General features: G+C 43.9%; 1 protein-coding gene across 1 annotated transcript; it reads right to left on the reverse strand.

Moving 5' to 3' along the window:
* Window positions 1–799: 799 nt before the first annotated feature.
* On the reverse strand, window positions 800–23,132 carry thsd1 (thrombospondin, type I, domain containing 1). The gene is made up of 5 exons (XM_085999417.1): window positions 22,884–23,132; window positions 20,717–20,893; window positions 15,375–16,331; window positions 10,775–10,933; window positions 800–3,032 (listed from the first exon to the last, which is right to left on the reverse strand). The coding sequence occupies exons 2-5, from the start codon at window positions 20,784–20,786 to the stop codon at window positions 1,492–1,494; spliced, it is 2,727 nt and encodes a 908-aa protein (XP_085855543.1). The 5' UTR covers window positions 20,787–20,893; window positions 22,884–23,132; the 3' UTR covers window positions 800–1,491.
* Window positions 23,133–24,053: the final 921 nt, after the last annotated feature.

Raw genomic sequence — 24,053 nt, forward strand, 5'->3', positions numbered from 1 at the left:
GTGCCACATAACTAGGAGAAACCATCTGGTGGTACAAGACCTATGCATTGTTGCATGAGTTTGCTGATAATCTTAATGTACAATAGTGAGTGTCTGTGCCTAATACGTTACCGGTAATTGATTTGATTTGCTTTGAGAATCACAACCGAGTATTACTCAGCCAGCTCCAGAAGAAATGTAGCCGTTTGTTAATTCCCCCACCTCCCAGCCAACAACAACAACTTGCATTTATATAGTGAATCTAACGTAAGCAACATTGCAAGGTGCTGCACAAATGGAAATAGACAGAGAAACAGACACTGAGCCATGGAAGGAAATATTAGGAAGTGCGACTGAAAGCCTGGTCAAAAAGAAGAGGTTTGAGAAGACTTTTAAAGGAGATGAGGGAAGTAGAGAAGCAAAAGGCTTTGGGAGGGGGGGTGGAGAGTTCCTGAGAGCAGGTCCAAGACAATTAAAGGATCTACAGTAAGGAAAAGAGAGGGGGAATGTACAAAAAACTAAAGTCAGAGTACCAAAAGGCGTAACAATTTTGAGGTATAGTTGGAGATCAATTATTAAAATAGGTATGTTATAGAATATTTAACTATTCCTCACAGAACCTATTGGAGGTATGCACCCAAGTGTGTCACCATAAAGATGTCCTCCAACTCCTCATCCAGATTGTATTCAGTACTCCTACTGCACACCAGGTGGACTGAGGTTATTGATTTGTAGATTTAGGATTTGATTTAAGATTCAGAGAACAGAGCCCTAACAAAGCATGTCTTTTGTGTCTAATAATGTCATTGGAAATCACAGCTTTAAAAGTATCACATTTATTTGAGAACTTTGCAGCTTAGAATTCATTTCTTTAAATGAAGGTCACCGTGTAGAAACACAACTGTATATTTAAAACCTATAAACATGTACATAGACCACCGATGTGCACATATGCACAGAAATTCAACAAACACCTTGCGCATCAATAAGGTTATTTGAATATGTAAACACTGTGCTTAGACATTAATATCAGTAGCACACGTGGTTGAGTATATCCTCAGTAGGTTAACAGTCCATCCTCCAATTGTTTTCAGGAAAGTTTTTTTTTAAATACAGCGCAAAATTTTCATGGGCCTACCTGGCTTGGCTCTGAACTCGATGTGGAAATAAGCCCACTTGTCCAAAAAGATTTTCCCTAAAATTTAGCTCCCTTCGTTGTTATGCTGCATCAAAAAACTGAGATTGGATTGTAACCCCCTACAGAACTCAAAGTTGGGGAAGGTATGGTCAACATAATGGGCGGACAGAAAAGAAATGGTGGCTTCTTGCCTCTGGAACCATCCTCATTCTGAAGAGAAAATGTGATTCGTAGCCACAAACCTATGGAAAATGCCTCCTCACTGTTAGCAAAATAATTTCACTTTTACAAGCAGTAGTAATAGGTGCACTTGGATTAAGACATGATGAACAATTATTTTACACGGACGTGAAAGGTTTATTTTTTCAAGCTTCTCAGATCACCAGCTTTTCATTGCTTAAAGTACTCGTGTCCTCTTCGTCCTCTTTCACATGTGAACTAAAATGGGCAGGCATATCAATTATCCGCTGCTCTGAAGCAGTTAACTCAAAACCAGAATTGTCATACAGAAGAAAGTTTGGATCCGAAGGGAAACTTTGACACCGATCTTGCCTGTACTGATGGCGAGGTAATGGATTGCTCCTTGGGTACCTCCAATTAGATTGTTTCTCAGAGTTGGGATCACTGACTTTAGGAGTTAATTTATATCGGTTAGTTGGTGTGCTCGACCTTCTTTTGCCTGTATAGGTTTCTAAGTTATTAACAACACCATTTGTTATCGGCTGATCACTTGCCAGCTCAGCTTTACCAGTTCGAGCTCCAGTTTGACTACTTTTCATATGATATTTTGAGGTCTCTGATGTGAATGTGCTGCAATTCCGGACATGAGGCTTTGCTGAGCTAGCATTATTAAATCTGGACTGCGCTGCAGTCTTGTCACCAGTGGATCTGTCAGTTACAGTTGCTGCCCTACAAATAGTTCTGGAGTGTGATAGGGATGGAAGCTTCTGTGTACAAGTGGACATACTTCTTTCCCTGTAGAACTTACCGGTTTTGCATTCATTGAAGCTAGACGTTCTCCTAAAATTAGGATTCCTGCCATATCCTCTTTCATACATTTCTACCTCCGTTAACCTTTCGCAATGCTTGAGCTTTCCTGGCCTAATTGGAAGTGTTTTATTGTTTCCTTCACAGATAGGTACAGTGCTGTTTATTTGTGGCGTTTGGCACGATAGGAAAAAGTCACTAAATTGTTCTGGAAATGGTGCAATCATAAAATCCATTCTATGATTTGCTTTTTCTGTTTGTTTGTAGTAAATCGATTTTTGATCCAAAAATGGAGATTTAATACGAAATCTGTTCATGTTACCTTCCGCATTGTTTTCCTTGTCCAAAGAGGGCGCTGTAACAGTGCTGGATTCAGCATGATCTACTTCTGTAGTCTGGGCTCCTCCTTCATTAACGACTGTGTCATCTAATGGGTGCTGTGTTACATGATACACTTGAGTTGCTTCCGTTATCCCTTTCTTTTTCATTTCTTTCAATTGTTGATGTGCCAAACGGTATCCAAATATGGGAGGGATCACTTTCTGGGTGCTTTGCGGTCCTAGGTTTTCCTCAGTTAGCGTGTCCTGATTTGGAACGAAATGCTGGCTCCTCCTGAAAGTTAAAGGGATACTCATACCATCTTCTACATGAAGCGGGGGCACATTGTCAGCTAAAATGTCACGTTGGTGACTTAGGTCGCAGAAGTTCCTTTCGCCCTCAGGGGTTTTCCTGAAGTTGTGTGGAGGTACTGAACCCTGTCTCGCTGCAGTATTGCAATTCTGTGCCTTACATGATAGTTTAGTCCGTATAGTGATAGCAATGGTGGCAACGATTATCACCAAACAGAGAGAAATTCCTGTGATCATCACTATATTGCCTGTTTTATATGCTTCATTTTGAACTGTTCCAGGAGCTCCAGATTTCTGTTCTGTAACATGAAAGAAATTGAACACTTAAGTAAAAATAGCACTTTTTAAGAACACAGGAACAGGAGTAGGCTATTCAGCCCCCTCAAGCCCGTTCCGCCATTCAATTAGATCATGGCTGACAACTCCATATACCCGCCTTGGTTCCGTAACCCCTAATACCCTTACCTAACAAAAATCTATCAATCTCAGTATTGACATTTTCAACTGACCTGGCCTCGACAGCTTTTTGTGGGTAAGTGTTTCAGATTTCCACTACCCTTTGTGTGAAGAAATGCTTCCTGACATCTCCCCTGTACGGCCTAGCTCTCATTTTAAGGTTATGCCCCCTTGCTCTGGACTCCACAACCAAAGAAAATGGTTTCTCTCAATCTACCCTATCAACTCAGTTAAGCATCTGAAACAACTCAATTAGATAATCCCTTAATCTTCTGTACTCGAGGGAATACAAACCTACTTAATGAGTCTGTGGCAGGATTTGATGCGATTGCCTATCTTGACTAAAAAAGAAGTAATTAAAATCAAAAGATTTTCAGACAGTGTAGCTGAATGTGTTACCAAATATGCTGAGCACATGAAGTCAAATTGAGATTTAATAGAGGTTTAATAATTATGTGGGGTTTGATAGTGTAAATAGGGGGAAACTATTTCCACTGGCAGGGGTGTCAGTAGCCAGAGGACACACATTTAAGATGAACCAGGGGGGAGATGAAAAATGTTACGCAGCGAGTTGTTATGATTTGGAATGCACTGCCTGAAAGGGTGGTGGAAGCAGGTTCAATAGTAACTTTTAAAAGGGAATTGGACATATAATTGAGAAGGAAAGAATTGCAGGGCTATGGGGAAAGAGCAGGGGAGTGTGACTACAGGAAACTCTTTGGTATCCAGCACTGACGGGACCGGCGTGTTGCCGGTTGATCAAAAATTCCGGATGACGGAGAGGGTTATCTACCGAGGCTATTTTTAACAAAGAAAAATAAAAAAAATCAAGAAATGTGCAGTATACAGTAATTGGGTACTGTTAAGTCTGTGTGTCCCAGTTACGCTTATTATAAATCACTGGACACAGACCACAAGAATAACTTTTAACAGGTCTTTACTATTCGGAGGTCAGGGCTGAACTGCCCAGCAAATCCCTACACAACGTTTATATACCGGTGTGGTCAACACCGGTATTACAGTATACAGCAGCCAAGAGAAAGTAGTACATCTCTTAAGGTAGTTCTCTTAAGGTGGAACAGGTTACATACACCACAATCCTCCCTTTTTAGCTTAACAGTTATATCCCCATTTAACATAACATAACATATAGATATATATATATACAACTTCATGCAAAACAGTTCAAAGATTCAGTCTCTGAGGAGGCCTCCTGATTCGAGTTGGATAACGCCTTTCAGGGGTCTCTGATTCTCGTTGCTGGGGTGACTCATCTAGTTGATCTCTTATGGATTGGACATCATCCTCAGGTACATTCACTTCTGAGGTAGATGCTTCAGGTTCACTAACTTCTTCCACGGTTGTCTCTGCCGTAACCCTGGGTTCGACCCTTGTTCGCGATTCTACCAGTTGGTCAGCATGACGCCGTATTACATTTTCACCAATATCTACCGTGTACATCAGGGGTCCTTGTCTGGCCCGAATTGTTCCAGATTGCCATTTCTCGTTTTTATAGTCCCGGGCTAACACTGGTTGTCCTATTTCGAAACTCCGAGTGGTCTTGTTATTTATATGCTGGAACTGTTTGTTTTCAACTTCCCTCCGCACATTTGGTTTTAACAAGTCCAACCTGGACCGCAACCTCCTGTTATAGAACATCATGGCAGGACTTTGGTTTGTCACTGCATGAGTGGCGTTTCGATATGCCAGTAGGAATTTGTCCACCTTGTGTTGTAGTGGAATCTGATCTTCGCTCATGGCCTTTATTGCTTTTTTGAACGTTTGTACAAATCTCTCGGCCAACCCATTTGTAGCCGGATGATATGGGGCAGAGGTATAATGTTTCACCCCATTCTTCTTCATGAATTTCTGGAATTCTTCTGACACGAACTGCGGTCTGAACATATTTGTTCTGGCAATCCATTTCTTGCAAATATCGTTCTTAGCACCGCGATCGTCTTTTCCGAGGTAGTGGTAGTCATCTTAATCACTTCTGGCCATTTAGAATGTGCGTCCACCGCAATTAAAAACATGGAGTCCATGAATGGACCAGCAAAGTCAATATGTACACGTTGCCATGGGTTTGAAGGCCATTCCCATGGATGCAGCGGTGCAATCGGAGGTGCATTTTGCACTTTTTGGCACCCTGAGCAGCTTTTCGTCAGATCCTCTATCTGTTGGTCGATACCCGGCCACCACACATAAGCCCTAGCAAGGCTTTTCATCTTGACTCCCCCCAGATGACCTTCATGCAGTTCCTTTAGAACTCTCTTAACTTAGGAGGAATAATCACCCTTGTTCCATACATCAATGTTCCTTGACAGACGGACAGCTGTTCTCGTCTTGCTGAGAATGCCGGTAACAGTGGATCACCATGTGCTGGCCATCCCTTCACTGTCACTTCGTAGACCCGGGACAGTGTTGGGTCGTTCCTGGTTTCTCTTTCAATACTTGCATTGGTGACTGGTAAACATTCGATGATGGTCGAGTGAAATAACTCAACAGGGTCAACCGTCGGTGCCTCCTCCTCTGTAGGTAGTGGCAGGCGCGACAGCCCATCAGCATTACCATGCTGCTTTGTACCTTTGAATTCGATCTGATATTGATGTGTCCCTAGGAAATGGGACCATCTCTGGAGTCTCTGTGCTGTCATCACCGAAACACCCTTTTTAGGGTTAAAAATGGATACCAACGGCTGGTGGTCTGTCAGAAGCATAAACTTTTGGCCCTGCAGGTAATGATTAAACTTCTTTACTCCCCACACAAGGCTGAGAGCCTCCCTATCTATCTGAGCATAGTTGCGCTCAGCGGAGGTCAATGATCTGGATGCGAACGCGACTGGCCTCTCCAGGCCATTTGGCAACTTGTGTGAGAGTACTGCCCCAATACCATATGGAGAAGCATCACAAGCCAAACGAATAGCAGCGTTGGGTTGAAGTGAGCCAACACTTCCTCTGAGGTGATCAATGCCTTGCTTTTGCGAAAGGCCCTCTTACAGTCCTCGCTCCACTTCCATGGTACTCCCTTCTGCAAAAGAGCGTTCAGCGAGTGCAGCACCGTGGATAAATTTGGCAGAAACTTATGGTAATAGTTAATCAACCCTAGGAACGACCTCAACTGGGATACATTATCCGGAGCGGGAGCCTTCACAACAGCTTCGATCTTGTCAGGAGACTTATGAAGCCCCTCCTGGTCAATGACATGACCACAGTACGAGATCCGCTTCTGAAAGAACTCACATTTCTGGCGATTAACTCGAAGTCCATATTCTTTCAATCTGGTGAGCACCAGTTCCAAATTTGCAAGGTGTTCCTCGTCATCATCTCCTGTAATCAGAATATCGTCCAGGTAACATTGTGTGCCTGGAATTCCCTGTAATACCTGCTCCATGGCCCTCTGCCAAATTGCTGGAGCCGATGCCACTCCAAAAACCAGTCTATTATACCGGTACAAGCCTCTATGCGTGTTGATCGTGAGATACTGGCGTGACTCTTCCTCAACTTCCATCTGTAAGTACGCCTGCGCCAGGTCTATCTTGGTGAAGTGTTTCCCGCCAGACAACGAAGCGAAGATATCCTCAATCCGCGGAAGCGGATACTGCACCGTGTGAAGCACCGGATTAACAGTGATCTTGAAATCTCCACAGATGCGAACCTTCCCCGGTTCCCCCGGCTTGTTGCTCGATGAACGCTTCATGACGGGAACAATGGGCGTGGCCCACTCACTCCAGTCTACCTTAGACAGTACTCCTGAACGTTCTAGCCCTTCCAGCTCAGCTTCCACAGCAGGTCGTATCGCATAACGTACCGGTCTGGCTTTGAAAAATTTCGGGTTTGCATGTTCTTCAACCTTGATGTTTGCCGTAATTCCTTTCAGTGTTCCCAGTCCCTGTTGGAACACCTCTTTAGCATCGTCCAATATTCTGGACAATCGTTTAGGTTTGACATCTTTTTTACCGGAATCTACCGTTAGTGCTTTTAAGGAATGCCAGTCCATATTTATTTTCCTAATCCACTCCCGTCCCAGTAGTGGTGGACCTCCCTCAGGTAGCACATATAAGTCCATTCCTCGGCTTTCTTTGCCCTTGTGGACCACCTTTACCTCTATCTTCCCGATGGAGTATACTCTTTGCCCCGTGTATGTTTTCAATACAATCTCCGTATCCCGTAGGGGAATATGTGGGAATAACCTTTTGTAATCTTGCTTATTCATGACCGTCAATGCCGATCCAGTGTCCAATTCCATCTTCACTTGGACTCCTGCTATCTGAAGTGTGACCCAGATTGTTTGGAGGTCTGCTTCATTACCAACATTGTGTACTCTTAGACTACCCAGTTCATTACTGCTGGAGTCTGAATTTGACTTCTGTTCATTCGAACTGTTCTCTGTCACCTTGTGTACCTTTCTGTACTTTTCCTGCGGTGACTTTTTGTTGCTGGTCTTCTTTCCTGACCGGCATACTTTAGCTATGTGACCAAGCCTGCCACATTTTCTGCATTCCTGATTTTTGAACCAGCACTGGTTCTGATCGTGCGTTGTCTTTCCACAACGATAACATTTTACTGTACCCAAGACCATTTGATTGGTGCTGAGTTCCGGTGACCGTAGCTGCATTTCCACAGTGCCTCTCGCTGCGGCTTCGTGCGATGCTGCAATAGTGACAGCTTTATCAAGCGTAAGATCATTCTCCTCAAGCAGTCGCTTTTGTGTTCCTTTTAACAATCCACACACAAATTTATCTCTCAGCGCATCTGCTAGTCCTGTTCCAAACTGACAGTACTTTGATAGCTTACGCAATTCAATTAAAAATTCAGCGTTGCTTTCGTCTTTCAGCTGCGTTCTTCTGTAAAATTTAAATCGTTCCGCTATCATCAGCGGCATGGGGTTTAAATGATTTTTCAGGACAGTAACAATATTCGCGAAAGTCTGATCCGCCGGTTTATCTGGTGATAGAAGGTGCTTCAATAGCCCGTATGTCTTCGCACCCATTGAGCTTAATAAGGTTAGTGCTTTCTCATCATCTGGTACCTTATTTGCTTTACAATAAACTTCCATGTGTTCTACATACGTGGTCCAATCTTCGATATCGCTATCAAAGGTATCAATGTTCCCATGTTTAGGCATCCTTGCAAGTTTTTAAATTTTTCTTTTTCTCAAAATGGCGGCTTCCCGCGCTTGTCTTCTTCCCCCGCCTACTAAAATGGCGGCTTTCCGCGCTTGGCGGTCTTTCCCGCGCTCGCCTTCTTCCCCCGCCGACTACAATGGCGGATTCCCGCGTTTGCCTTCTTCCCCCGCTGGCTGCAATGGCGATTGCCGTGCTGCTGCCGTTCTCGCCTCTGTTGCAGCCCGGCCCTTTTCACTGGCCGTGGTCGAGTTCTCCGCCCTTTTTCCTCCGTTTTCCCTCTCCCACTCCACAGTCAACGCGGCCGACTTTCTGCTCGTGTCGCTGATCGGCTTACCCACCACCGTGGTAGAAGGGATGATCACTGCCTGTCGCTGATGGAGGGCTTCGTGGTCAGAATTTTTCTTTTTAACCCGGGTTCTCGATGCCTCCCGTGCGATGGTGCTCAGCAGGATGATGAGGGCGGATGCCTCTTCTCGACGCCCGTTCTGAGGACGAAGCTGCCTTGGATGTAAAACTGCCGCAGGGTAAGATCGGACTCGTCGCCACTGTTAAGTCTGTGTGTCCCAGTTACGCTTATTATAAATCACTGGACACAGACCACAAGAATAACTTTTAACAGGTCTTTACTATTCGGAGGTCAGGGCTGAACTGCCCAGCAAATCCCTACACAACGTTTATATACCGGTGTGGTCACCACCGGTATTACAGTATACAGCAGCCAAGAGAAAGTAGTACATCTCTTAAGGTAGTTCTCTTAAGGTGGAACAGGTTACATACACCACAGGTACTCACCTACAGAATGTTGTGTTAAATGGATGGTGGAAGATGCTTGATTGAGGGTAATGCAATGCAATGATTACCAGCAGCGTGGGAGACACACAGTACCCCTGTAAAATGGCGGATCAGAAGAGACTACCGGCAGTGCGAGAGAGTCAGACTCCTGTTATTGAGGTGTTCCGACTTCCGACAGCGCCAAGAAGCCGAGTAGTGGCAGTTTGGAGAACTACCCCCACTGACTAACTCGGCCACCGCGGGAGACTCGGACTCGGACTCGGCAACATTTCCGGTTATTGAGGTGTTGTTTTCGGAGCGAGAATTTTTCCGGTCAATAGAGAATTCTGGATATTTAGGTGCCGTTTAAACGAGAGTTTCCTGTAATTGGTTAGCTCTTTCAAAGAGCTGGCACAAGCACGATGGGCCCCATAGCCTCCTTCTGTGATGTATGATTCTATGATTCTACTCCTATTCAAGTAGTTTATTCCTTTTTATTATTTTCAGTTTTTTTTCCTTTGAATTTTCTCCCCCTCCTTTCCTGAACATGCTAGCTTATACAGGGGCACAATTAATTTAGTGCCACTCTCCAGTACCTCATCAAGCAGGTAGCTTGCAATGTGGAAAATAGCGGCCATGTTTTCCTACATAATACAACCACTGCACTTAAAAGTAATTCATTATTACAAGAGACTTGAGCACAAAAATCTCGGCTGACACTCCAGTGCAGTTCTGAGGGAGTGCTGCACTGTCGGAGGTGCTGTCTTTCAGATGAGACATTAAACCGAGGCCCCGTCTGCCCTCTCAGGTGGACATAAAAGATCCCATGGCACTATTTCAAAGAAGACCAGGGGAGTTATCCCCAGTGTCCTGGCCAATATTAATCCCTCAATCAACATAACAAAACTAGATTATCTGGTCATTATCACATTGCTGTTTGTAAGAGCTTGCTATGCGCAAATTGGCAGCCGCGTTTCCTACACTACAACAGGGACTACACTTCAAAAAGTACTTCATTGGCTGTAAAGCACTTTGGGACATCTGGTGGTTGTGAAAGGCACTATATAAATGCAAGTCTTTCTTTTATTTATTCTATGTGAAGTGCTTTGAGATGTTTGAGTGATGTGATAAAGAACTATATAAGCGGGAGTACTACTTTCGACCCACGAAAGCTCTCTATTTATCTTCAAAGTCAATTTAAAAACCACTCACCGAAATCAATTATAAAGCTCATTCTTTCCATGGCCAAATAGCACTGTAAGCAAACTAGAGCAACCTTTGCACCTGTCATTTTAAACTTAGCCACTGTACTTTTATATTCCATCGTTAGATCCAACTTCTGTCCACAATACCATCTGTTTCCACGAGTAATCCCATGATTGGTTTATCTCCCTTTCCTTTTCATTAGTTCAATATCCCTTCGTTCTATAGCTCTTACCTTGGTCTCTAAAAAAACAATGAATTTGCAACTCTATTAACATTATCAGCCTGCATAGTTCATTGCTCATGTTTATCAGTATTGAGTCCCCTATTACTGTAGCGCATTGAACAGTAACCTGCTCTTCCATCACCTCTACCATTCTATAAATACAATGCATGTAAACAAACAAGAAAAAGAGATAAGGCAAACGTTCGACAGTGATGAATATTTTCTGAGGTGGAACATTTACATTTAATGGATTTACTTACCTGTGCAATCCACAAGTGAACAGTGAGAAACTTCTTTCTCTTCCCCACTACAGCCAATTGCCCCTGAGACGGATGCAACACATTGTCGGTACCTTTCACGCACTCCGTCACCACAAGTGACGCTGCATGGACTCCAAGACAGCCAAACACTCCCTCTTTCTACAGACAGCAAAACATATTGTTATTTTACTTTTCTCTTTGTACATATTAAAATGAACATGCTTTGTCTATTGACACTGAATGTTGTCTTTGTATCCTCCTACCTAATATTTCTTGAAAATACTCATGGTTGAACAAGTCACTAGATATAATACTGCAACAGTTATTGATTGAATAATTATGTTTTTTTTTATTCGTTCATGGGATGTGGGCGTCGCTGGCAAGGCCAGCATTTATTGCCCATCCCTAGTTGTCCTTGAGAAGGTGGTGATGAGCCGCCTTCTTGAACCACTGCAGTCCGTGTAGTGAAGGTAGTCCCACAGTGCTGTTAGGGAGGGAGTTCCAGGATTTTGACCCAGCGATGATGAAAGATCGGCGATATACTTCTAAGTCAGGATGGTGTGTGACTTGGAGGGGAACTTGGAGGTGGTGGTGTTCCCATGTGTCTGCTGCCCTTGTCCTTCTAGGTGGAAGAGGTCGCGGGTTTGGGAGGTGCTGCCGAAGAAGCCTTGGCGAGTTGCTGCAGTGCATCTTGTAGATGGTACTCACTGCAGCCATAGTGCGCCAGTGGTGGAGGGAGTGAATGTTTAAGGTGGTGGATGGGGTGCCAAGCAAGTGGGTTGCTTTGTCCTGGATGGTGTCGAGCTTCTTGAGTGTTGTTGGTTACTTTATGTGTTATGCTATACCACAGGATTAACAAAAAACTTTTATGTAACCCCCTCTTTCCCAAAAGGCTCAGCGGGTAAATGCACCATATGCAGACGGTACGAGGTTCAATCCCTGATCACAGGTTTGTGCTGAGTTAATTGATATCAAGCTGAGCAACAATGGGAGTGTGCTTCAGACTTAGGTTAAAGAGATGGAAAATTAGCCAGGGTTCTTCTTCCTGGTGCAGTGACCCCTGCTCAAAGTACATATGCATGGATAGTGAGTGACAACAGGACTGGCCTCCTGTGATCAAATAGCACTCACTGCTCACACTCACACATGAAAAATAGTCATTTGAATGAGGGATTCAAACTGTATCCAAAAACAATTGAGAGAATAAAGAGAGAAAATCAGGAGGAAGAAAAAAACCAGTCATGGTATGTTTTCAAGTTTTCTCAATGACTAGACCCGCTTATCCAGCGAGTAGATGTGTTATAGAGACCAGGAAAGTCCAAGGTTTCCTTCTCAATCTGTGCTGAGTTCAACACAACTAGAGGTGCTGCACTAGGCTTCAGTGCCTCTGGGTTAGGGAAGGTAAAACTAGCCAGGGCTTGTGCCCCTGATTACTATCCAATAGCCCTGCTGGAATGGGATGTGTGTGTTTGTGTGTGTGTGCGTGCGTGTGCGAGTGTCTATGTGGATATTGGCTGAGGCAGGATTGAGTCTGGCTGAGTTGCTGCTGCAGTTGAATAGTCTGCCAACACTTACTGTCAACGTTCATGCAAGAATACTGGCAACTTAGGTAAGGTACTGGAGTGTGATCCCACCTGTGGAACTGTATCCCAGTTACTGTAATACCTTCAGGAGAGGAGTGGGGAGAGAATTGGTGAGAAGTAATGAAAAAAGAGGTACACTTATAATGTCATCAAGGGTATTGGTAAAGGCAGGTCACAAAACTATTTTTTTTTAAAGTACAGAGCAGTACTAGTAGGAAACCTGAAACACCAGAAGACAAACATTGAAAAGGTTACTTTTTAAAGCAACACAGTACTGTGATAAAAATGGACTGTTGTAATAAATAGCTACATGACCAACAGTTGAAACGTGCTGTGTTCCACATTTATATGTGGGTTAGACTACACTTTGGGGACTGGTGCTGTGTCAATGTCTGCCACAATTGAGTTTAAAAAGAGGAAGTGTAAGTAGTGTGGACTGCATGGATTGATACAAACTAAACCAGCACCATGTAATGTTTCTGCGTAAGTGCTGCGTGAAGGTGATTTCAGTATAATCATAATGCATTGTGTAATGACAAGTACATGCCAAAACCTTGCATGAAGCATTATGGGGTGGCCTGCACATGTACATTTTGTCTCAAATTAGTATTCCCATGTCACACGCTATTCCCTCACAAATCCAGTGCACTGGGTGGCTGTACCCCGACCTCCGCCAATACTGCTGTTGAACTGGTTGCTCAGAGGGACAGACGAACAGCCTGGGGTGACCTGCCTTCCAGTTTCCCCTCCTTAGTTCTGGGAAAGTGCCACATCTCTGCTTATTACCTTTACCTGACATCCCTGTTGAGATCTAAATCTCACCGTCCGGTGAATCATCAGTGGCTGGCACAGCATCTTGGTAAGCTAATAAACTGTACCAATGGGATGGCAGGAAGTGGGTCCTTCAACTCTTTCTTTCATTCATTGATTAGTTGACAGCAACTATTCTTTAAGCCAGTTAATTATTATTGACATCCATTAAGAACGGGACAGTAGGCAGAATAATCAATGGTGACAAGTGTACTAACACAACTGCATTTTCCACAACTTCAGCATGAATGAAGTTAAAAGAAAAATATTGCATAATTGCAACATAATAATCTGTTAATACTGGATGCTGGTAACATGATAAAATCAATAATAACTGTGTGGAATTTAACAACATAACATCACTTAGGGTTTGAACAATGCAACTGCAGCATAACCTAGAAATTACTGCTGGCAATATTAACAGGTAAATGAGTTTGCATAACATTTTTATTGCCTGCTATTTTAAAGCAAGCCTCTGCTAAAATAGCACACAAAGAAATGTCACACCAATGCGTCATGTGTTCATCCACTAATATCACCAACAATAATATCCAGGTGTAAACTGCAACAGCATTAGGAAAGTCGAGTCAGAGTGGGCGCTACAATTGACTCAGCATTGTAGGTTAGGAAGTGGAAAAATCATCAGGATCCCACTTCTGCCATTATCCAGCTGAGAGGTTTATGTTTGTGGGATGTTGGGTGATGACTGGATCCTCCTTGGCTGTGATGTCAACTAACCTGCTGACACTCACTGTGCAACCTTACACATGAAGAATGGGCACACAGGCGAAGTACTGGAGGACCCATGGAACTGCAGTAAGAATCGGCGCCACCGGGGGAAAAAGAAAATTAACAGAGAGAAGTGTAGCTACATATTTCTTTGAATTCTGATCAATACTTCTTTCTGTCCCTTTAAACTCATTGTTTGTAAAGAACATTGCTTCAACTGCAATTCATGGATTACAAAGAAAAAGCTGATCATTACTGCATCCTTCAAAGTTTTGTTAATATTGGTATGTGTGTTGCCCATTATTTCTGGAGATATTACAGCTTTGAAACACTTGAAATGGAGAATCAATTCCTAACTCATGAGATATATATATGTATATATATGCAATGGCCCGGAACTTGCAGTAGTAATAACGGCAAGGCTGTCAACGCTCGCCGTTATTACTGGGTAAACCTGACAGCAACTTCTGGTGCCTGCACGTGTGCTGTCAGAGGTACCCTGCTCCTCCACAGAGTGTGCTGTTCCGGTCCTTGCAGATACAATCAAAACAGAAATCACTGATTTGGCGAGAAGTTATACTATTTGCCCACTATTCTCGCTGTAAGGACCAATGAAAAAGTTAAGCCTTGTTCAATCAGGAGTAACTGACTTTGCTGCTGATTACTGCTGAACAACCCCTTTGGCCCTGAATTTTTTTTTTCACAAGTGTAGCGTCTCACTCCCTCAGAAAAACATTTAAAAATTGCAGATTTAAAAAAAGTATTTTTTAAAGTTTGTGTTCTGATATTTAAGTTTCTACCATAATCCCATGTGTATATCACAATCTTTATTTCCCTTTCTGTACAATGATTGAAAAGTGATTTATATTCCCTGCTTTTAACTTCCTGTTTTGCCATATGTGAGAATTCTTCAATCTGATTGGCTGATCAGCCTGGCTGGCCACAGATCCCCTGTAGAAGGCACCAAAATCAAACTGACTTCGGAATAGAGGAAGTCTCCACTCTGGAGCCCTGTAAATCTTTGTGGGTAGCTTTTTTCGAGGTCAACAGCGAGTGCCATTCCTTTTCCGCTGACCGCAAAATCCAGGACAATGTAACTATTCTTGGGACGACAAACTATTTCAAACATTAACTTTGATTGAAGTACATCAACATGGTATTTTTTGTTTGAAATAGGTACAGGGGTATTTCAACATTAATACTCTACACTTATCTCTTGGATAGTCACGGACCAGTTATTAATCCAATGTAGGAAATTATATGGTGGTTCAAGGAATTGATAAATATAATTTTCTTACTTGTATACGCAATCTATTAATTTTATGTAAAGTATTAAACATTTATCACTGTGCAGTATGTTCTCATATCCTGGCAACAGTCGTAGTTTCTTGGAGAGAGAAAAAAAACTTTTTTTTTAATTAAGTGGGTCAATAAAGTAACAGAAAGAGAAATCCGGAAGTACTCGGAGTAATACGAACCTGCGTGTCTCTGAAGCGTGACACAATTTACAGCTTTGGTGGAAGTGTGGCTGTGATTCAGAATGCTAACATACTCGAAGCAGTAGTTATTTTTCCCAGTGTCAAACACAGAGCAGTTGAATTCGGTCTTGTTATCCCTGGGGCGCAGCCACTTTTCAGCTACAAAACCATCTCTTCTGAAGGGAGCGCCTTTCCGAATTTTATACACAGAAATCTTGCCTTGTACACGGGCGCAAGGTGGTGTCACTATCCGAACCTCTGCAGACGATTCACATGTAGCCGCTTTCAAATGATCAACAAGCAGTTTATACCCAACGATTTGAGCAAACACCAGCGGTCCTTTTGAGGAGATCACTGAATTGGTACACGGGGATCTCAGCGAAATCTTTATGAACGCGTCTTGGCTGAAATCATTGCAATCAAACACCACCCACTGGGAATTGGACAGCTCAATTTCTTTATTTATCGTTTTCTTTAACACTTTGTCGGTGTTATAAGTTCCAAGTTCATTAAAATCAATCCTTGTAACATCCAGAAATAACGACAACCTATTTACTTTCCAGGGGCATAAATACTCGTGAGTAAATACTTGGATCTGGAAGTTGCTCTGTGAATCAGGTTTCCTTTCCACTTCAGTGTGAAAGACTGGCCATTCGACGTGCAATAAGTCAGTTGTCCACTGGATGGTGCCGTTGCTTGTGAAATCTGCGACTCTAAACTCAAAGTTGCCAGCGTAATTGAAATGAAAGCACTCAAACTCCACAGAGCCCTGGGATCGGTTTCCAGGGATCAGTTTTACGGCGATAGTTTGGTTTCTCCTCACGTCTACCAGTGACACAGTTAAATTTTGTGCGCTTGCGTTGTTCAGTCCTTTGAAGTCAACATGAACGGTCTGGTTGCTCAGAGCCACATGCCAAGGTTGTCTTGAAAGTCGATATTTGACTTCGGCAAAAACAGCTACAATAAAAGAGAGGATATTACATTTAGATTTATTTCACAAGATGTTTGCGCTTACGGGCCAATTATACAGCCAGCTTGCAAGTGAAGTGGTTTTGGATGTACATTAGTCAGAAAGGCAGTTCAACAGCACTGAGATGGTTTTTGCATTGCATTCCACTTTAGGGGTTGTCACACCATGTTCTTGGCACTGGCCAGGGCAAAGGGGGTTCAAAGGGGAAATTTTAGGAAAGGTTCGGCACAGAGTGGGAAGCTTATTCAAGGACCTTGGAGACGAAGGAGAGGTCAGATATAGGTCAGTAGTTGTAAAGGATGGAGGGAATGAGGTTGGTTTTGTGAGGAGGGAGGTGATGACACTGCTGAAGCAAAGAGAGCCATTTATATCAGCAAGCATTGGGGCAAGGAGAGGTCATTGAGTGTTCAGGAGAGGATTGAGGGAACAGGGTGTCATGGAAAAGACGAGCCTGGTGAGAGCTGTGTGTGAAAGGGGAGAATTGATAGAGCAATAAAGGGGAGGCTTGAAATAGGGCAGAAATTGGAGGGGACAGGAGAGAAGAAGATGGCAGCTGAGGTAACTGTGTGGAAGGTCTCAATTGTAGGGACGAGGAAGTCTATAAACTCCTTGCGCTTAACATTGGAGGTGAGGATGGAGGGTATGGGTAATGGATCAAAGAAGGCAGTTTGTCGCTGAGAAGTCTAGGATTCTCCGTATGCACCAAGATGATCCTAACATAGTAGAGCTGGCCATGAAGAGGAAGATGTAGCTCCTTTAGGTGCTCAGTCCGGATCTGGTGGTGGATGATGAGGCATGATGTGAAACAGGGCAGTGTAACAGAGGGACTGGTGGGAGTTAGGGAGATTGAGGGACTTCGAGGGGATGAAGATGTCAGTCAGAGTTAAGAGAGCTGTTGAGAAACCACAAGCAGAAGCAGGAGCGGCAAAGAAGAAGGAATGTGGAATTGGAGAGGATACTCATGAGAGATCTGGAATTAAGTTCTTTCCAGGAGCAGTGAGCGAGGATAGTGAATGGCAAGATGGGCAGGGGGACAGAGAGAGAGAGAAGGCATTGATTGAAGATGACCTTATCACTGGTAGAGACCCCAGAAGCCTCACATGATAGCAAGGTCAAGGGGGTGGGCGAGGTTGTGAGTGGAGGAGGTTACATGCAAGATAAAGTTGAGTGAAGACTAAAGGGCAGAGAAGTCAAATGAGAGGGAGGGGTAACCGATTTGAGGTGAAGGGTGAAGTCATCAAGAGTGATCTGTTTTATGAGCAGATGCTTTCCTATTTTCAGTTACAGCCAAAAGGAAAATTGTGACCACTTGAACTCTACCCCATAATGAAAATGAAAAAGTTATATTTGCGACATACCCCACATTGTGATTTACTTGTACAGTCTCATAACTATGATTTCAATACTCCAAATTGTGAAATTCTTTGAAATACTGTACCTGTATATTACTTCCCACCATATAAAATATATCTCTTATGGTATCTTTGTACAGTCTACAGTATATAAAAATCAACTAACTAACTGCATGGAATAAATGACAGATTAACACTTGGTTAATACAAACTGATTTTATACATGACTAAATAATATGTATGATGTGGAGATGCCGTGTTGGACTGGGGTGGACAATTGTGAGAAGTCACACAACACCAGGTTATAGTCCAATAGCTTTATTTGAAATCACAAGCTTTCGGAGCGCTGCTCCTTCGTCACTTCACCTGACGAAGGAGCAGCGCTCCGAAAGCTTGTGATTTCAAATAAAGCTGTTGGACTATAACCTGGTGTTGTGTGACTTCTCACAATAAATAATATGTAATTATGACCATGAAGCTTGTTCTATGGAAATCAAATACATCACTGAGTAAGCCAGTACAGGCAGTTGTGTATACACATTTGATTCAAGTTTAGTAATTGTGAAATAACAACAGAAAATGCTGGAAAAACTCAGCAGGTCAGGCAACATCCGTGGAGAGAAATTTGAGTTGACGTTTCGGGTCGAACCCTTCTTCAAAACTGGAAAGAAAATAGATCGAAGGCAGGACTGCGATCGGACAAAAGAAGTGAACAAGGTTGAAGAGTCAAACGGAGATCCCGTCGAAGAGAAGAGCAGAACTTCTTCAAGGTAGGCATTCCTAGAAGAGGTGTGGCAGTGAACCAAACACTAGTACGATCCTGATTTTGGAAACTATAACAGCAACATACAAGACATTTCAAGGTACTCTAAAAAGGAGTATTATGGGTAACAAACTCTGAATCGAGGGAGAGAGGTGACTGAAAGCTAGGTTGTAAAGGTAGGTATTGGGGAGAATTCTAAAGTAGGACAGAGAAGAGGAGGAATTAGGGAAGGAGTTCCAGATAGGAAGACCAAGGTGACTGAAAGCACTGCCACCAATGATGGGGCAAAGGAAAGGGGAGATACACAAGAGAACTGGTGTTGTGGGGACCAACAGGTGCGAGCAGAGAATTATGGCTGGAGGAGGTTACAGAGGTAAGGAAGTGCAAAGCCATGGAGAGAGAGATCTGACGATGAAAACAAGGAATTTAAATGTAATATACTGCTGGATGATAAGGCAGTGTAGGTCAGTGAGGATGGGGCAGTGGGTGAGCAGAGCTTAGTGCAGGACAGGAAAAATTGTGGTTGTATTTTGGGCAAGGTGGAGTTTGTGGAGTGTGGACAATAGAAGATCAGTGAAGATAATATTGGAGTAATTGAAATAACAACAGAAAATGCTGGAAAAACTCAGCAGGCCAGGCAATATCCGTGGAGAGAAAATAGAGTCGACGTTTCAGGTAAACCCTTTGTCAAGACTAAAGAAGTGGAGAGAAAATAGAGTCAACTTTTCGGATTTCCAGCATCTGCAGTATTTTGCTATTGTTGGAGTAATTGAGTCTGGAGGTGACAAAAGCACCAATCAGGGTTCTGGCACTGACACACTCTAATCTATTGCACCATTAGTATCCTATATTAGCCATTTTATTAGTGGAAAGGTTGCAGTGCAGGTGTAGGGGGAGAGTTACAATGAGGTTACAGTGCTCACATCTGAAGCACTAAGAATCTGATTTCTCTGAAATGCACTTTTAAAAAAAATGGAAGTTTAGAAATCCAAAATCTTACTCTGAATTTGACTTTTACTATCAAATGTGAAATCTTTAGAATGTCATAGTGATATATTTCAGACAGAAGATCGTTGGTCCGTTGAGCAAACCTGTCCGATTATTCCTTTATTTCATGAGACTTTGCTAGATTATTTTCATTTAATGACCAGGAGTCCCGGAAAATTGTCCATTTCCTTTTCAAAAGCCCTTAAAGTATTCTGTTCAACCAGCTGGTAATATTCACTTCTAATATTTATTAAAATATTTTTTTTAATGATTTGTAATTCCAATTTTAATTTTACCTTCTTAAAAGGACCAAAACTTTAATTACAAGGTCCAAAAGTGCGTCATCCATAAAGTATTTAAGAACTATGTCCTTGTTGATCTTAAATTGGGGTTGCTGCAATAAGATATTTACTTTGTGTTCATTTGCTTTTAACTTGAAACCAATTATGCGTCTATGAGATTAGCCTACAGCGCATGAGAATGTATGGGATTTCCTTCATTCACGCTGTATTTTATACTTTGTAGAAGTTGTCCATAATAAAACAGCTGTTGGAATAACTAAACAATAGTTCCTAACTGTTAGTCACACAACAGGTGCAATATTTTGGCTACCTGCATACATTGCAGTACAGTGGGAATTAAAATCGCTAATTTCCTAAGGCAACATTCTAGCCTTGCTCGAATATCGTTGCAGCCACATTGCTTCAACTTCTTTGTATACTGTTGAACAGGAAAGCTGTGAGTGCACTAGAGAGGGTACAGAGGAGATTTACCAGGATGTTGCCAGGACTGGAGAATTTTAACTATGAGGAGAGATTGGATAGGCAGGGTTTGTTTTCTTTGGAACAGAGGAGGCTGAGGGGAGACTTAATTGAGGTGTATAAAATTACGAGGGGCCTAGATACAGTGGATAGGAAGGACCTATTCCCCTTAGCAGAGAGGTCAATAACCAGGGGGCATAGATTTAAAGTAATTGGTCGGAGGTTTAGAGGGGATTTGAGGAGAACTTTTTTCACCCAGAGGGTGGTGGGGGTCTGGAACTCACTGCCTGAAAGGGTGGTAGAAGCAGAAACCCTCATCGCATTTAAAAAGTACTGGGATATGCACTTGAAGTGCCGTAACCTGCAAGGCTAGGAATCAAGAGCTGGAAAGTGGGATTGGGTCGAATGACCTCCAACTGTGCTGAAAGTGTCTATGATTCTATGATAGTGACACTGTTCATCGAACGCGGATATTCCTGTTATCCTTGCTTGGATCTTGTTGCACTCACCATATCCACACAGTGCCAACACCAGCACGTGTGTAAAACCTGGGAGACTTCGGGTCAGAGGCTGTTTCATTCCGAACACGGGTGTGTGAACTTGGCTTCTCCTCACTCTTCATGTCTTTCCTCATACTCAAAGCCTCATGATTATTGCAATGCTATCCGTTCCACACAAACACAACCCTGAGGAAATCACAACCGGACAAAATGCATAACTTAAACGAAATCGAGTTAAACAAAGCATAAGAACTAAATACAACTGAATAGAAGTGTAAATAAGCAACAGAAATTTAATATAAGCTACTTCAAAGATGCTGCCAATCTCTCACGAAATGATCGATAAAATCAGGACTTCCTATTGAAGGTTGTGCCAATCATTCAGTTTATCAAACAAATTCTGGAAGGCGCTATTTATAATTCGGTATCTTTCAAAAATTCGGACCCATTTTGTCATTTGGACCGTACTTCCAACTGGCACCGACTGTTTGGGCCTCTGTGTCTGACTCTCCGGCTCCGGGTCTCTATCTCTAGTCTCTCTGTGTCTGACTCTCCGGCTCCGGGTCTCTCTCTATCTCTAGTCTCTCTGTGTCTGACTCTCCGGCTCCGGGTCTCTCTCTATCTCCAGTCTCTCTGTGCCTGACTCTCCGGCTCCGGCTCTCTCTCTATCTCTAGTCTCTCTGTGTCTGACTCTCCGGCTCCGGGTCTCTCTCTATCTCTAGTCTCTCTGTGCCTGACTCTCCGGCTCCGGCTCTCTCTCTATCTCTAGTCTCTCTGTGCCTGACTCTCCGGCTCCGGGTCTCTCTCTATCTCTAGTCTCTCTGTGTCTGACTCTCCGGCTCCGGGTCTCTATCTCTAGTCTCTCTGTGCCTGACTCTCCGGCTCCGGGTCTCTCTCTATCTCTAGTCTCTCTGTGCCTGACTCTCCGGCTCCGGGTCTCTCTCTATCTCTAGTCTCTCTGTGCCTGACTCTCCGGCTCCGGGTCTCTCTCTATCTCTAGTCTCTCTGTGTCTGACTCTCCGGCTCCGGGTCTCTATCTCTAGTCTCTCTGTGCCTGACTCTCCGGCTCCGGGTCTCTCTCTATCTCTAGTCTCTCTGTGCCTGACTCTCCGGCTCCGGGTCTCTCTCTATCTCTAGTCTCTCTGTGCCTGACTCTCCGGCTCCGGGTCTCTCTCTATCTCTAGTCTCTCTGTGTCTGACTCTCCGGCTCCGGGTCTCTATCTCTAGTCTCTCTGTGTCTGACTCTCCGGCTCCGGGTCTCTCTCTATCTTTAGTCTCTCTGTGTCTGACTCTCCGGCTCCGGGTCTCTCTCTATCTCTAGTCTCTCTGTGCCTGACTCTCCGGCTCCGGGTCTCTCTCTATCTCTAGTCTCTCTGTGCCTGACTCTCCGGCTCCGGCTCCGGCTCTCTCTCTATCTCTAGTCTCTCTGTGTCTGACTCACCGGCTCCGGCTCTCTCTCTATCTCTAGTCTCTCTGTGTCTGACTCACCGGCTCCGGGTCTCTCTCTATCTCTAGTCTCTCTGTGCCTGACTCTCCGGCTCCGGGTCTCTCTCTATCTCTAGTCTCTCTGTGTCTGACTCTCCGGCTCCGGGTCTCTCTCTATCTCTAGTCTCTCTGTGTCTGGCTCTCCGGCTCCGGGTCTCTCTCTCTCTGTCTGACAGTTTGGGTCTGGGTCTCTCTGGGTCTCTCTCTCTCTCTATCTGACAGTCTGGCTCTGGGTCTCTCTCTCTGTCTGACTCTCCGGCTCTGGGTCTCTCTCTCTCTGTCTGACAGTTTGGGTCTGGGTCTCTCTCTCTCTCTATCTGACAGTCTGGCTCTGGGTCTCTCTCTGGGTCTCTCTCTCTCTCTATCTGACAGTCTGGCTCTGGGTCTCTCTCTGGGTCTCTCTCTCTGTCTGACTCTCCGGCTCTGGGTCTCTCTCTCTCTCTATCTGACAGTCTGGCTGGGTCTCTCTCTCTGTCTGACTCTCCGGCTCTGGGTCTCTCTCTCTCTCTATCTGACAGTCTGGCTGGGTCTCTCTCTCTGTCTGACTCTCCGGCTCTGGGTCTCTCTCTCTCTCTATCTGACAGTCTGGCTCTGGGTCTCTCTCTGGGTCTCTCTCTCTGTCTGACTCTCCGGCTCTGGGTCTCTCTCACTTCTGTTTGCTGGCCTGTTCCGCGCTCTCAGCCCCTCTTACCCCGGTGTGATCAGACCGGTGCAGCCTGCCAGTTGTTCAGCCGGGGAATCTGCTTCTTGTTTAAAGCGGGTGGTGGGCGGTGCTCGGATTCGCTTTGCTGCTCTTCCGTTCTCCAGTGAATGGAATAGGGGAGGGATGGTGATCCTGGAACATTCACACTGGTCAGTAAGGGCTGTCTGCTGGCACGGAAACCACCAGCATTTGAAACATCTTCTGTTTCTGAATGACAAATATTACATTCCGCTAGATAAAAAAATAAAATCATGATAAGAGAACGAAAGTAGGAGCGAAGTGAAAAGACAATAAAGACACAGATAATAGTTGGAAATGAGCAAATTTGGGAATCCGTGGACCGAACCCCCGCATTTGAATCCAAGCTTTATATTCACGGCCCGCGATTCCTTTATATACACCATATATATATATATATGTAATTCACGTTCAAGATTTTTCTTCAAGTCATTTGTTTTACCATGTGTTGGTTTTGCTCCTATATATAGATCACAGAATCATTTCATTTACAATCTGATTTCCGATAGTTACATGTGACAGCCGTTTCTTCTTTAATTCTTGTTGTTTTTTGTCCAAAGCAAACATAAACGTTTTTCACATGTCTCAAGTGTGAAATCCAGCCACCCTGAATATTGTATAAGAGATAGAACAGAGGTGTTCTGTTTGACTGCCACAAATTGTGCGACTGCGCTACACGCCGTCCAATGCGTTCAATGTGACCGGGATTTAACCCTCACGCATTTTGTACCGTCAGAGGAGATGCAGAGAGGTTTAGGCCAGGGATTCCCGAGCTTTGGGCACTGAAGACCCGGCCACCAATGGTGGGGTGAAGAAAGTGGAGGATACACAAGAGGTCAAAGCTGGAGGAATGCAGAGTTCTCAGAGGGTTGTAGGGCTGGAGGAGGTCACAGCTATAGAGAAGAATGAGGACAGGGAGTAAGACAGGAGGAAGGGAGTTTTATTTGAGGTGTTGGGGGACCAGGAGCCAATGTGGTTCAGAGAGCGAATGGGTGAAAGAACTTGCATTTATATAGTGCCTTTCACAACCTCAGGACGTCCCAAAATGCTTCACAGCCAATGAAGTAATTTTGAATTAACAACAGAAAATGCTGGAAACACTCAGCAGGCCAGGCAGCATCCGTGGAGAGAGAAACAGAG

The sequence above is a fragment of the Somniosus microcephalus genome, chromosome 10 (genome assembly GCF_052327205.1).
Source record: "Somniosus microcephalus isolate GS21.2 chromosome 10, FLI_Smic_1.0, whole genome shotgun sequence".
NCBI classification, from domain to species: domain Eukaryota; kingdom Metazoa; phylum Chordata; class Chondrichthyes; order Squaliformes; family Somniosidae; genus Somniosus; species Somniosus microcephalus.